Source organism: Anguilla rostrata, chromosome 11, assembly GCF_018555375.3.
Source record: "Anguilla rostrata isolate EN2019 chromosome 11, ASM1855537v3, whole genome shotgun sequence".
NCBI lineage: Eukaryota > Metazoa > Chordata > Actinopteri > Anguilliformes > Anguillidae > Anguilla > Anguilla rostrata.
This window is the reverse complement of record NC_057943.1, coordinates 284,052-296,663: the sequence shown is the minus strand read 5'-3', so window position 1 is coordinate 296,663 and position 12,612 is coordinate 284,052. Positions and strand designations below refer to the sequence as shown.

Below are 12,612 nucleotides of genomic sequence, written 5' to 3'. Positions count from 1 at the left end.
TCACAGTAAGTGGAAGTCATTGCGGTTACACCAAGCGGCCAAAACCAGACTTCGTTTTTGAAGCTCATTTCCTGGTCTTGTTGTTCCTGATTGCTCACTAGCGCTACTACGGTTGGCTCCAGTATAGGTGTTTTATATCCGGTTTCCATGTAAGTCTACGGTACAAATACAGTCAAAATACAAAGTCAATAATTTTTTCTCATGAGAACAAATAGTCACAATATGTGTATTTTATTCGTCTTATGACTGTCCATGGGTTGATTACATGATTTATTGTGTCATTTGGGCACTGTTATAATATTTGTTGTGGACCAATGAGGTACAGTTTACGTCACTTCCTGATTACTGCGGAGGACTACCAACAGTAGGGGCTACAGTCTATGGTCACTGGAGTGGGAGGTGGCGCCTCTTGGCCTTGACATTGCAGCTCCGACCACGGTAGCTACACCTGTGCGAAGTCAGAAAATGCAGGCATCCCAGTTCGTAGTGATTTCATTGTGGCGTGTGCTATTTACAGCTGCACTAGACGACCATAAAATAATCCTGCTCTGAAGTTTTTCGGTAGCCGAGTCATTTTTACTATTTCCTTTAGCCTACTTAACCAAATAATTCGTTGGCAGAAAGCGTAATCAGCTTGCTATATTTGGTAGTCCAGTAGCCTATGCTAAAACAGTTCGCAACTTCGGCTACCAAGCCATTTGACTAGCTAACCCTAACCGGCAAATATATCTGTCAAACATGTTTGGCGGCTTGTCAGTCGTGTACATTCCGTAAATGTCTACCTGGGCCATGCTTAACGCATGTGACAAAGCTACTATAATCCCGATTTTGGGATAAACACTGCAAAATTTTCAGTTTCACGAAGCGAATGAAGAGTCTTAAGGTTTATTTGCTGAATAACATACAACACACGATGAAATCACACACACAGAATTTAACAAAATTAACTTTTTTGTGAGACTTTGTAAGACTGGCATTTAGAAAGGAACATGTTTTTAGCATTTAAGAGACCGACAAGAGTATTTTAAGACAGTGGTTCTCAGAATCGGTCCTGGGGGCTCCTTGCGTATATTGGCTTTTCTCCATTGGTTTTGATGATTTACAAGAAAAAAAAAAAATAGCCTAATAATAATTAGAAATTCAATGTACATTATTTTTGTCTCCATGCACCAGGTGGAAAACTTGCTGTACAAAGTGCGTTGTCATATTTACACACCTGCAGATCAGTTAGTCGATGTTCTTCCCCTGTGGTTCATATTGCTAATGTGTGAGCTAACCACGGATAGCCTACCTAGCTCACTGGCAAGCTGATATGCTAGCTAAGCATATTTGTGTTGCTGAGAAACATAAATTGAAGATAACTGAACATAATTGTATTATTGTCATACATATAACATGATTACATGACACAGTACAGTCACGGATGGAAATTAAACTCCGTAAACATTTGATAATATATTTTAAAACATAACGGCAGACAGTCAGCTAGCCTCAAGTTCGTTCTGCAATCGTTCGTTCGGGTTGATGGGCTTTTCCGCACCGGGCTGTCAATCACATTGTAAAAATCACAAGACCGCTTAACTCTATGGTTTTGGCTCCAAATCGACAACATGGCCGCGCCCGCCATTGAGCTTCAAAACGTTTTTTAGAGACCCACGGAGAGTAAATGGGTGACGTCACAGTAGCTTTGTCCATATTTTTTACAGTCTCTGGGTTACACCCACTGAGTGGCAGAAAGACTACTGAGTGGCAGCGTTAGCGTTCAGCTTGAATGCCGCGAAAACACAAAAAACACATCTAAAATGGGAAAGAGCTGTTGTGCGATTGACTGTACAAATAGATTCAACAAGAAATCGGAGCTATCTTTTTACAGACTGCGGAAAGCTAAAGAAAAGAGAAGCAAATGGATCGCTGCAATTCGCAGAAACAGCTGGAATTCAGGCACAGAAACGTGGATTTGCGGTTGTCATTTTGTGTCAGGTATGTTGGATTTTTGGGTTTTTAGTCTTTTCTGTAGCTTTCAGCAGTCTGTAAAAAGATAGCTCCGATTTCTTGTTGAATGTCCATGGACCACTGGTTCTTTGGTAAGTTGTAAGGATCACTGTCGAGTCCAACTGCCTTTAATTTAAGCAGATGATCGTTTGTTCTACTCCCGGTTTTGCAGTTTCCTCTACTAAAGGCAGCCATGTGGCAGCATATTTTGCCACTCAGTCCCGACTGAGGGGGCGTATTCCGGTGGGAAAGTGACGTCAGTGCAAACTCTCTATAAAAAGATCCACCAGAATGAAGACAGGGACCAGGGTGGCCACATTTGTAGTTGAGCCTTTCGTTTACAGCAGTGTCAGCTGATATCATAGAGTACTAATGGCTTATGGAGAAAGTGTCCCACAGGAAGTGTCCCACTCAGATGTCTCTGGCTTTTCTCATCCACAGGATGCTGCAGTCTCTAAAGAGCAGGAGGTGCCCCTGTGTCCCGTTTCAGTTTGCTTTAAAAGTGGCAAAGCAAACTGATGTCCGAGCTACTTATTTTCCAGACACAGTAATTTTGGGCCCCGCCCTTGCATGGATTGGGCCCCGGATGAGTCTAAACAGCCTGCGTTCAGGGGCACTGGCTAATTCAAATAATTACTGATCCAGTTTAACGCAATGCGCAAATCCATTTTCCATAAGACAAGTCCTCTACATCACAATCTTATACACACACCCACACACATGCATGCACGCACACACACAAACGCACACACACACACATGCGTACACACACACGCACACACATACACAAACACGCGCACACACACACACAAGCGCACACACACACAGACACAGGCACGCACACACACAAGTCCCAGCAGTCATGTGGGCAAGAACTGAAAATAGTTTAAATCTGCCCTCCTTGTGACAGGGCTGCCGACTGTTAGGGCACATACAAGCACCCCCCCCCCCCCCGTGAAGCCAATCAGTTTTGTAAGATGACAAATGCTGGAAGTTTGTGAATTAACTTTTTTATTTGAAAAGTAGAGCAGATAATCTGTTCTCCTCTCCTCCAAATAAAGCATAAAAACCACAAACAGAGGACAGACCGTTTGCTCTCCATCCACAAACCATTACAGCATTCCACTGGTTATAAAACCCATTCACTTACAAAAGCACAATGCAGAAGGTTACTGTTCCAGAAGGATGCGTGGACACGACTCCTGTAGGTGCAGGTACGGTGCCTGCCACTGCTTCATACGACTCAATCAGCGCTAACCCTAACCCTAAGCCTAAGCCTATCCCGAACCCTAACCCTAACCCGAACTCTACCCCTAACCCTAACTATCTGCAATTACTCATCTACTTAGCCCTCAAAACCAGCTTCTGAAGCACATTTGCACAAAACTACGTTTGAACGTTATTCCTACATTTCAAAATATTTGCCTGGTCTGAAAGGATAATCAATCTGCAGACCAGTGAATGTTTATATTTATTTACCATATAAATGAACAAAATGAAGGCTTTCAAGTAGACGGATCCTTTGAAAATCTGTTCTGTATGTTCTATAGCTTTGCAGCAGTAATTATCTTCTTAGATGAGCAGATGATGTTCTCCTAGAAATTGATTTAATACAGATATACAGGAATGACCAATGTGAATGATCAGTATCACAATAACATGAAAACTGACATAAGTGGATACGTTAAAATGTAATTGCCCTTCTAATGGTGGAGTACTTAGTCCTTGCTGGTCTCGTGCAACTACAACAAACATGAGCTTTCAGCATTTCTACACAACCATTTGTGTGCATGTGTGTGTGTGCGCATTCATGTATGTGTATGTGTGTGTGTGTGTGTGCGCATTCATGTATGTGTATGTGTGTGTGTGTAATGTAATTTCCTTTCAAAGGCTGGGGTCATCGTCAGGGATGCTACAAATATCCACAGGAAGCACTTGGACCTATAAGCCCCATGAGTTTAAATACTCTGTGTATACCTGGTAATTATTCTTTAACTAAAATCCCTTTTCCTTTAAGTGGTTGTGTACAAAATAACCAAGTATCAGTGACAGATAGAAAACAGAAAAGCCTCAATGTTCTTGGGGAAAACTCCCATTTTTGGCTGCAGTAACACTTAAAGCTTCCGCCATATATAAAAAATAAAGTGGATAATAACTTGGAGATCAAATATTTTATCTATAGTGTAAGTCTGTAGGTTTATTCCCTCTCTATGCGCCGGCACTAAAATACTGACTGGAAACAAGGTGGGGCTCTGCCAGCTGCTGGAGAGTGGGCGGGGCCTCCTCAGTAGGTGGGGGTGGTTTGTGGGTTAGGGGTGGAGCTGCTGGAAAGTGGGCGGGGCCTCCTCAGTAGGTGGGGTGGTTTGTGGGTTAGGGGTGGAGCTGCTGGAAAATGGGCGGGGACTCCTCAGTAGGTGGGGTGGTTTGTGGGTTAGGGGTGGAGCTGCTGGAAAGTGGGCGGGGCCTCCTCAGTAGGTGGGGTGGTTTGTGGGTTAGGGGTGGAGCTGCTGGAAAGTGGGCGGGGCCTCCTCTGTAGGTGTGGTGGTTTGCGGGTTAGGGGGTGGAGCTTCTGGAAAGTGGGCAGGGCTTCCTCAGTAGGTGGAGTGGTTTGTGGGTTAGGGGTGGAGCTGCTGGAGAGTGGGCGGGGCCTCCTCAGTAGGTGGGGATGGTTTGCGGGTTAGGGGTGGAGCAGCTGGAAAGTGGGCGGGGCCTCCTCAGTAGGCAGGGGTGGTTTGTGGGTTAGGGGTGGAGCAGCTGGAAAGTGGGCAGGGCTCCTAAGTCAGTGGGGGAGATTTTCGGGTAAGGGGCGGAGCTCCATGGGATCAGGTGGAGTTCTCAGGCAGGGTGGTGTACAGCAGACCTCCGACAACCATCAGCGCAACCGCCGAGACCCAGGAGAGCCAGCCACTCTGAAACAGAGACACACCACAGTCACTAAACTCAGTCACTAAACTGTGCTGCTGAGGACAACACTAAACACAGTCACTAAAATGTGCTGCGGACAACACTAAACACAGTCACTAAACTGTGCTGCGGACAACACTAAACACAGTCACTAAACTGTGCTGTGGACAACAGTAAACACAGTTACTAAACTGTGCTGCGGACAACAATAAACACAGTCACTAAATTGTGCTGTGGACAACACTAAACACAGGCATTAAACTGTGCTGCTGTGGACAACACTAAACACCGTCACCTTATTAAATTGTGCTGCTATGGATATCACTAAACACAGCCATTAAACTGTGCTGTTGTGGACAACACTAAACACAGTCACCTTATTAAACTGTGCTGCTATGGATATCACTAAACACAGTCATTAAACTGTGCTGTGGACAACACTAAACTCAGTCACTAAACTGTGCTGCTGCGGACAACACTAAACACAGTCACCTTATTAAACTGTGCTGCTATGGATATCACTAAACACAGTCATTAAACCGTGCTGTGGACAACACTAAACACAGTCACTAAACTGCTGTGGACAACACAACACAGTCACTAAACTGTGCTGTGGACAACACTAAACACAGTCACCTTATTAAATTGTGCTGCTGTGGACAACATTAAACACAGCCATTAAACTGTGCAGCTGTGGACAGTACTAAGCACATCCAAATGTAATAATAATAACTTTTAAAATAAAAGAGGCACATTCACATGCAGAATAGTGGGGAAAAATCAGACGGTTAAGACAGACAGCTGACTCACTGAAGTTCTCCAAATGCACCAGAGTTCTTAAATATGAAATAGAGACATGGAGTTGAGACACACCCCCTGGGTTTAGGGTTAATGAGTGTTAGTGGGGGAGCAGACACAGACAGGCAAGAGGGATTTGGGGTACCTGCATCTACCACAGGGAGCTGTACCCCCAGAACAGGACAGCCAGGACCACACCCACCAGCATAGCCAGGACAGGCTGCAGGGAGGGCTGCAGGGGAGGGACAGTACAATCAAGCACACATGAGCTCCATGGCCTTCACAGAGGTTTCTCCCCGCCTCATAGCTGGGGTCCTGCACAGACACATTCACTGAGTAAATGCAGGAGCAGGAGTTCTCAGGCCTCTGTGACTGACTGAGCCAATCCAGAACCCGGCTACGTAGGCAGTGTGTTTGGGGTCATCGTCTTGCTGCAGGATGAAGCACCAGCTGATGAGGTTGGAGGAATTTCTTTGTACATAGCCAGACAAAATCGGTCTGTACACTTCCTAATTCATCTTGTTACGACCCCAGTCATAAGTGTGTGTTCACATTTGTCTCTGTTGCCTGCATGTTTTGTCTTTCCAGTTCGTCACCTGATTGGCTAATTCTGTCTCCGGTTACTCAGCTTGAAAAGCCGCCATTTGCCACCTGCCAGTGGAGACTAGCTCTTTGAAATCGTGTTTGGTGTGTTGTGTATAATGATTGCTTTGTTTGACCCTGTTTTTGTTTGATCCCGATTCCCATCATGCCCTTGCGCTGTTTGCTGATTAGATCTTGTGTATGACCACTGACCTGTTCCCTTCCACTCCTCTTCTTTCCTTAGCCCTTCTAGTTTGTTTGCCCCGTGATTGTGTTTCTGACCATTCGCTCTCGTATTTGATTCTGATTCTCGCCTAGCCCCTCTGCTTTGTTTGCTGATCGGATTTTGTGTTTGATTGTAAGCTCGTTCTCAACCTCGACTCTCGTTTTGCCTTCTGCTCACGGTATAGTGCTGCGGTTAGTCAGTGTGTTCCCAGCTGGGCTACAATCCTTCCATTGGGACATAAGTTTGTTATTTTGCCTTGTTATTTTATCTTAATTATTAATTTAGCTACTCTGGGTGGAGATTTAACACTCCATTGCGGGTATGCCATTCTGACTTTAGATTTCAGACTATCGGCTAACTGTCCGAAGTTCAGCGTTCAAAGCCACCCCGTGTCTAGTACGCTTCGAAGACTAGCCAGCGTTCAGTACGATTTGGGCAGGTGGATAAGGACTGAAGTTACTGGTCGGTTTGCAGTACATTTCCCTACCCATTCCCTACCCATTTCCCTTATTATTCCCCGTTACAGTCTGACCCTAGACCTGTTCGTAACAATCCTACTGTTCCTCTTTCATTAATAAAGACGAATGAACCTGATCCAGAAGAAGCCATACATGCCCAAGCCATGACACTACCTCCTACCATGTTTAGGGGGAAGGGTATAAGGACGTAGTAGGGTAGGGGGTAGGGCATAAAGGATCAGGGCAGAAAGGAGTAGGGTATAAGTGACTAGGGTATATGTGAGTAGGGTATAAGGAGGTAGGGTATAAGTGAGTAGGGTATCAGAAGGTAGGGTATAAGTGAGTAGGGTATAAGGAGGTAGGGTATAAGTGAGCAGGGTGTAAGGGGTTATGGTATATGTGAGTAGGGTATAAGGAGGTAGGGTATAAGTGGGTAGGGTATAAGTGAGCAGGGTGTAAGGGGTTATGGTATATGTGAGGAGGGTATAAGGAGGTAGGGTATAAGTGAGTAGGGTATAAGGGGGTAGGGTATATGTGAATAGGGGATAAGGAGGTAGGGTATATGTGAGTAGGTTATAAGAAGGTAGGGTATAAGTGAGTAGGGTATATGTCAGTAGGTTATAAGGAGGTAGGGTATAAGTGAGTAGGGTATAAGGAGGTAGGGTATATGTGAGTAGGGTATAAGGAGGTAGGGTATATGTGAGTAGGGTATAAGGAGGTAGGGTATAAGTGAGTAGGGTATAAGAAGGTAGGGTATAAGTGAGTAGGGTACAAGGTGGTAGGGTATAAGTGAGTAGGATATAAGGGGGTAGGGTATATGTGAATAGGGGATAAGGAGGTAGGGTATATGTGAGTAGGTTATAAGAAGGTAGGGTATATGTGAGTAGGGTATAAGTAAGCAGGGTGTAAGGGCACACTCACTCGGCTGGCTCTCTCCTGCAGTTGTTTCAGGCTGCCCTTGCACTGGTGCAGCTCCTCTGACAGGGACAGCTTCTCCTGCTCCACCTCTGAGCACCTCTGCTTCACCTGAACCAGCTCCACCTGAGTGTCCTCATACTGCAAGGAACACACACACACCTGAGTGTCCTCATACTGCACAGCACACACACACACACACACCTGAGTGTCCTCATACTGCAAGGAACACACACACACACCTGAGTGTCCTCATACTGCAAGGAACACACACACACACACCTGAGTGTCCTCATACTGCAAGGAACACACACACACCTGAGTGTCCTCATACTGCAAGGAACACACACACACACCTGAGTGTCCTCATACTGCAAGGAACACAAACACACGTGTGCAAACATACACATGCATACAGGCGCATACATAGATAGATAGATAGATAGAAACTTTATTGATCCCGTAGGGAAGTTCCCTTAGGGAAATTCAGGACACACGTGCGCACACACGTCATATAGCAAAGAATACACACAGGTGTATCATTATCTCATTCTGAAGGCCCCTGGTTTTGTGGGCTGTCGGATAATGGTGAATAAGAGGACAGTGAGTAGAAGATAAGGGCTAGAGGGTAAAGTATAAATGGGTAGAGTATGAGGGTGTACAGGAAAAGTGGGTAGGGTATAAGAATGTAGAAGTTAATGGGGTAGGATGTAAGTGAGTAGGGTATACGTGAGTAGGGTATAAGTGAGTAGAGTATAAGGAGGTAGGGTATACGTATGTAGGGAATAAAGGGGTAGGTATAAGTGAGTAGGGCATACGTGAGTAGGGTATAAGGGAGTAGATATAAGTGAGTAGAGTATAAGGAGGTAGGGTATACGTATGTAGGGAATAAGGGGGTAGGTATAAGTGAGTAGGGTGTAAGAGGGTAGGGTATAAGGGAGTAGAATATAAGTGAGTCGTGTATATGTGAGTAGGGTATAAGGAGGGAGGGCAGAAATCAGTAGGGTACAAGTGAGTAGGGTACATGTGAGTAAGGCATAAGGAGGTAGGGTATATGTGAGTAGGGTACATGTGAGTAAGGCATAACGGGGTAGGGTATATGTGAGTAGGGTATAGACGACCGGTCAAAAGTTTTAGAACACCTCCATTTTTACAGTTTTTATTGAAATTTACATAGTTGTCTCAATGTACTCTCAAATTAAAGCATAAAACAAATAAACAATTGGAGATTTAAAAAAGAAATCATGGAATCGTTCTTTGCTTTCATCCTTCTGTCCAGTTCAACCCAAGCAGCTTGATGGGCTTTAAGTCCAGAGACTGTGCTGGCTATTTCATGATTTGAAGCCTACTGTCTTGTTCTTTTCTTCTAAGATAGTTCTGACATAGCCTGGAGGTATGTTCTGGGTCAGTATCTTGCTGTAGGATGAACCCCTGACCAACTAGGTGTTGACCAGAGGGTATTGCATGGCACTGCAAAATACTGTGGTAGCCCTTTTTGTTCAGGGTGCCAGTCACCAGTCACTGTGCAAGTCACCAAATCTGGATCCAGCAAAAGAGCCCCAGACCATCACGCCTCCTCCTCCATGTTTGAGAGTTGGTGACACACACTGAGGAACCATCCTTTCACCTACCTGATGGTGTACAAAAACCCTGCGTGATGATCCGACGATTTCAAATTTTGATTAAGCGGTCCATAAGACCTTCCAGTCTTCAGTAGTCCACTGCCGGTGCTTCATGGCCCAGGCAAGCCTCTTTTAGCAATGGCTTTCGTACTGCCACTCAACCTGTCAAACCTGCAGCTCGAAGTCTTCTCTTCTTGTTGAAACTGAGACTTGCTTACTTCGACCACTGCTAAGTTGTGCATGAAGCTGTTGTCCTGTGAGCCGCCTATCACTCAAGCTGTTGACTCTCAGAAACTTGTCTTCAGTTTCTGTTGTGGCTTTGGGTCTGCCGGACCTCTTCCTGTCAGAGTTACCTCCAGTTTCCAAGTGCCTTTCGATGGTGTAGGAAACTGCACTCAGTGACACCTTCGTTTTTTTTTTTTTGCAGTTTCTCTAAAGGAAAGACCTACACTTTTAAGGGTTATAATGGTCTGTCTGTCTTCCTTTATTAATAGTCTTTTTCTTGCCATTATGATAGCAATATACTACTTCCTGCAGTGCAATATTGTCCAAAATATGCTTCAGAGGGTGTAGTAATACAGTCTGTTCCAACACTGATTTTATACAGACAGAGGGTTTGTAAGTAATCAAAAGAAAATTGGGACACCTGTAGGAATTATTTTAATCAACTTTCAAGGCTTAATTTACTTCCATTGCTGTAGAAGTAAGTTGTTAGCTCATTACTTGTTCCCTGAAAAAGGCCTTTTGTTATAACTCTGAAATTTACATTATTTTTCCGTTTTTGGTAACCTAAACTTTTTAACCTCTGGCAGTTTACCACTTACCTTTGTACCATTTTTTTAGGTCATTCACTGGACTTGAACTGTTTAAATTTCAATAAAACTGCAAAAATGGGGGTGTTCTAAAACTTCTGGCCGGTAGTGTACGTCAGTAGAGTATATGTGAGTACGGTATAAGGAGGTAGGGTATACTGGGTAGGGTATAAGGAGGTAGGGTATACTGGGTAGGGTATACTGACTCTCTCCTGCAGTTGTTTCAGGCTGTCCTTGCACTGGTGCAGCTCCTCTGACAGGGACAGCTTCTCCTGCTCCACCTCTGAGCACCTCTGCTTCACCTGAACCAGCTCTACCTGAGTGTCCTCATACTGCAAGGAACACACACACACACACACCTGAGTGTCCTCACACTGCAAGGAACACACACACACACACCTGAGTGTCCTCATACCGCACTGAACACACACACACACACACACACACACACACCTGAGTGTCCTCAAACTGCAAAGAACACACACACACCTGAGTGTCCTCATACTGCAAGGAACACAAACACACACACACACACACACACACCTGAGTGTCCTCATACTGCAAGGAACACAAACACACACACACACACACACACACACACACACTGTACCTCTCTCTGAAGGCCCTTGATTCTTGCGGTTGCCTGGTCTAACTGGGCCTTCAGTCGGGCCCGGTCCTGCTGGCGCTGCTCCTGCTGCTCTGCCAGTCTGCTCTCTAGCTCCCCCTGTGTGCGCTCCAGAGCATTGACACTACGGCCCAGCAGGGCAGCCTGGTCCCGCGAGCTGGAGCCCAGCCAGAGTGTAGCACAGGAGAGAGAGAGCGAGCATGCAGTGTGTTACAGTGTGAGTGTCTGGAAGAATGCTTATGTGTATGTTTGTGTGCATGCGTAGATGTGTGTGTATGAATGTGTACATATATTTGTGCTGTGTGTGTGTGTGTTTGTGTGTGTGTCTACGTGTGTGTGTGTGTGTCTGTATGTGTGTCTGCGTGCGTGTGTGTGTCTGTTTGTATGTGTGTCTGCGGGTGTGTGTGTGTTTGTATGTGTGTGTGTGTGTGTGTGTACGTGTGTGTCTGTGTGTTTGTATGTATTTCTGCGTGTTTCTGCGTGCATGTGTGTGAGTGTGTATGTGTGTGTATAGTGTGTGTGTGTTTGTATGTGTTTCTGCGTGTGTGTGTGTGAGTGTGTGTGTGTATAGTGTATAGTGTGTGTGTGTGTGCACGCGTGTGTGTGTGTATGCGTGCGTGCGTGCTTGTGTGTCTGTGTGTGAGAGTGTATGTGTGTGTCTGCGTGTGTCTGCGTGCGTGTGTGTGTGTGTCTGTTTGTATGTGTGTCTGTGTGTGTGTGTGTGTGTACGTGTCTGTGTGTGTTTGTATGCGTTTCTGCATGTGTGTGTGTGAGTGTGTATGTGTGTGTGTATAGTGTGTGTGTGAGTGTGTGTGTCTGTGTGTGTTTGTATGTGTTTCTGCATGTGTGTGTGTGAGTGTGTGTGTGTGTGTATAGTGTGTGTGTGCGTGTGTGTGTGCGTTTTTGTGTGTGTGCGTGTGCGTGTGTGTGTGTGTCTGTGTGTGTGCGTGTGTGCATGTGTGTGTGAGTGTGTGAGTGCGTGTGTGTGTGTCTGTGTGTGTTTGTATGTGTTTCGGCGTGTGTGTGTGAGTGTGTGTGTATAGTGTATAGTGTGTGTGTGTACAGTGTATAGTGTGTGTGTGTGTCTGTGTGTGTTTGTATGTGTTTCGGCGTGTGTGTGAGTGTGTGTGTGTGTATAGTGTATAGTGTGTGTGTGAGTGTGTGTGTGTTTGTATGTGTTTCGGCATGTGTGTGAGTGTGTGTGTGTGTGTATAGCGTATAGTGTGTGTGTGTGTGTGTGTGTGTGTATAGTGTGTGTGTGTCTGTCTGTCTGTGTGTGTGTACAGTGTATAGTGTGTGTGTCTGTCTGTGTGTGTGTACAGTGTATAGTGTGTGTGTGTGTGTGTGTATGTGTCTGTGTGTAGTGTATAGTGTGTGTGTATGTGTGTGTATGTGTTTCGGCATGTGTGTGAGTGTGTGTGTGTGTATAGTGTATAGTGTGTGTGTGTGTATATAGTGTGTGTGTGTGTGTCTGTCTGTGTGTGTGTACAGTGTATAGTGTGTGTGTGTGTATGTGTGTGTAGTGTATAGTGTGTGTGAATGTGTGTGTATAGTGTATGTGTGTGTGTGTATAGTGTGTGTGTGTGTAGTGTATAGTGTGTGTGTGTGTGTGTGTGTGTGAGTGTGTGTGTGTATAGTGTATGTGTGTGTGTGTGTATAGTGTGTGTGTGTGTAGTGT

At 45.2% G+C, this 12,612-nt stretch overlaps 1 protein-coding gene across 7 annotated transcripts in view; it reads right to left on the bottom strand.

The window, feature by feature from the left end:
• Positions 1 to 2,986: 2,986 nt before the first annotated feature.
• The window catches only part of LOC135235127 (sarcolemmal membrane-associated protein-like), a 31,537-nt gene continuing 21,911 nt past the window's right edge, over positions 2,987 to 12,612 (bottom strand). For 3 of the 7 annotated variants that reach the window (XM_064300329.1, XM_064300334.1, XM_064300336.1), the window contains 5 exons: positions 10,920 to 11,091; positions 10,516 to 10,641; positions 7,882 to 8,016; positions 4,273 to 4,901; positions 2,987 to 4,242 (listed from right to left, as the gene is read on the bottom strand). In XM_064300329.1, the coding sequence (XP_064156399.1) occupies positions 4,815 to 4,901; positions 7,882 to 8,016; positions 10,516 to 10,641; positions 10,920 to 11,091 (520 nt within the window). In that variant the 3' untranslated portion in view covers positions 2,987 to 4,242; positions 4,273 to 4,814. Of the gene's footprint in view, positions 4,243 to 4,272; positions 4,902 to 5,839; positions 5,927 to 7,881; positions 8,017 to 10,515; positions 10,642 to 10,919; positions 11,092 to 12,612 lie in introns of all 7 variants that reach the window. The other 4 variants (XM_064300333.1, XM_064300335.1, XM_064300330.1 and 1 more) reach the window with 4 other exon arrangements.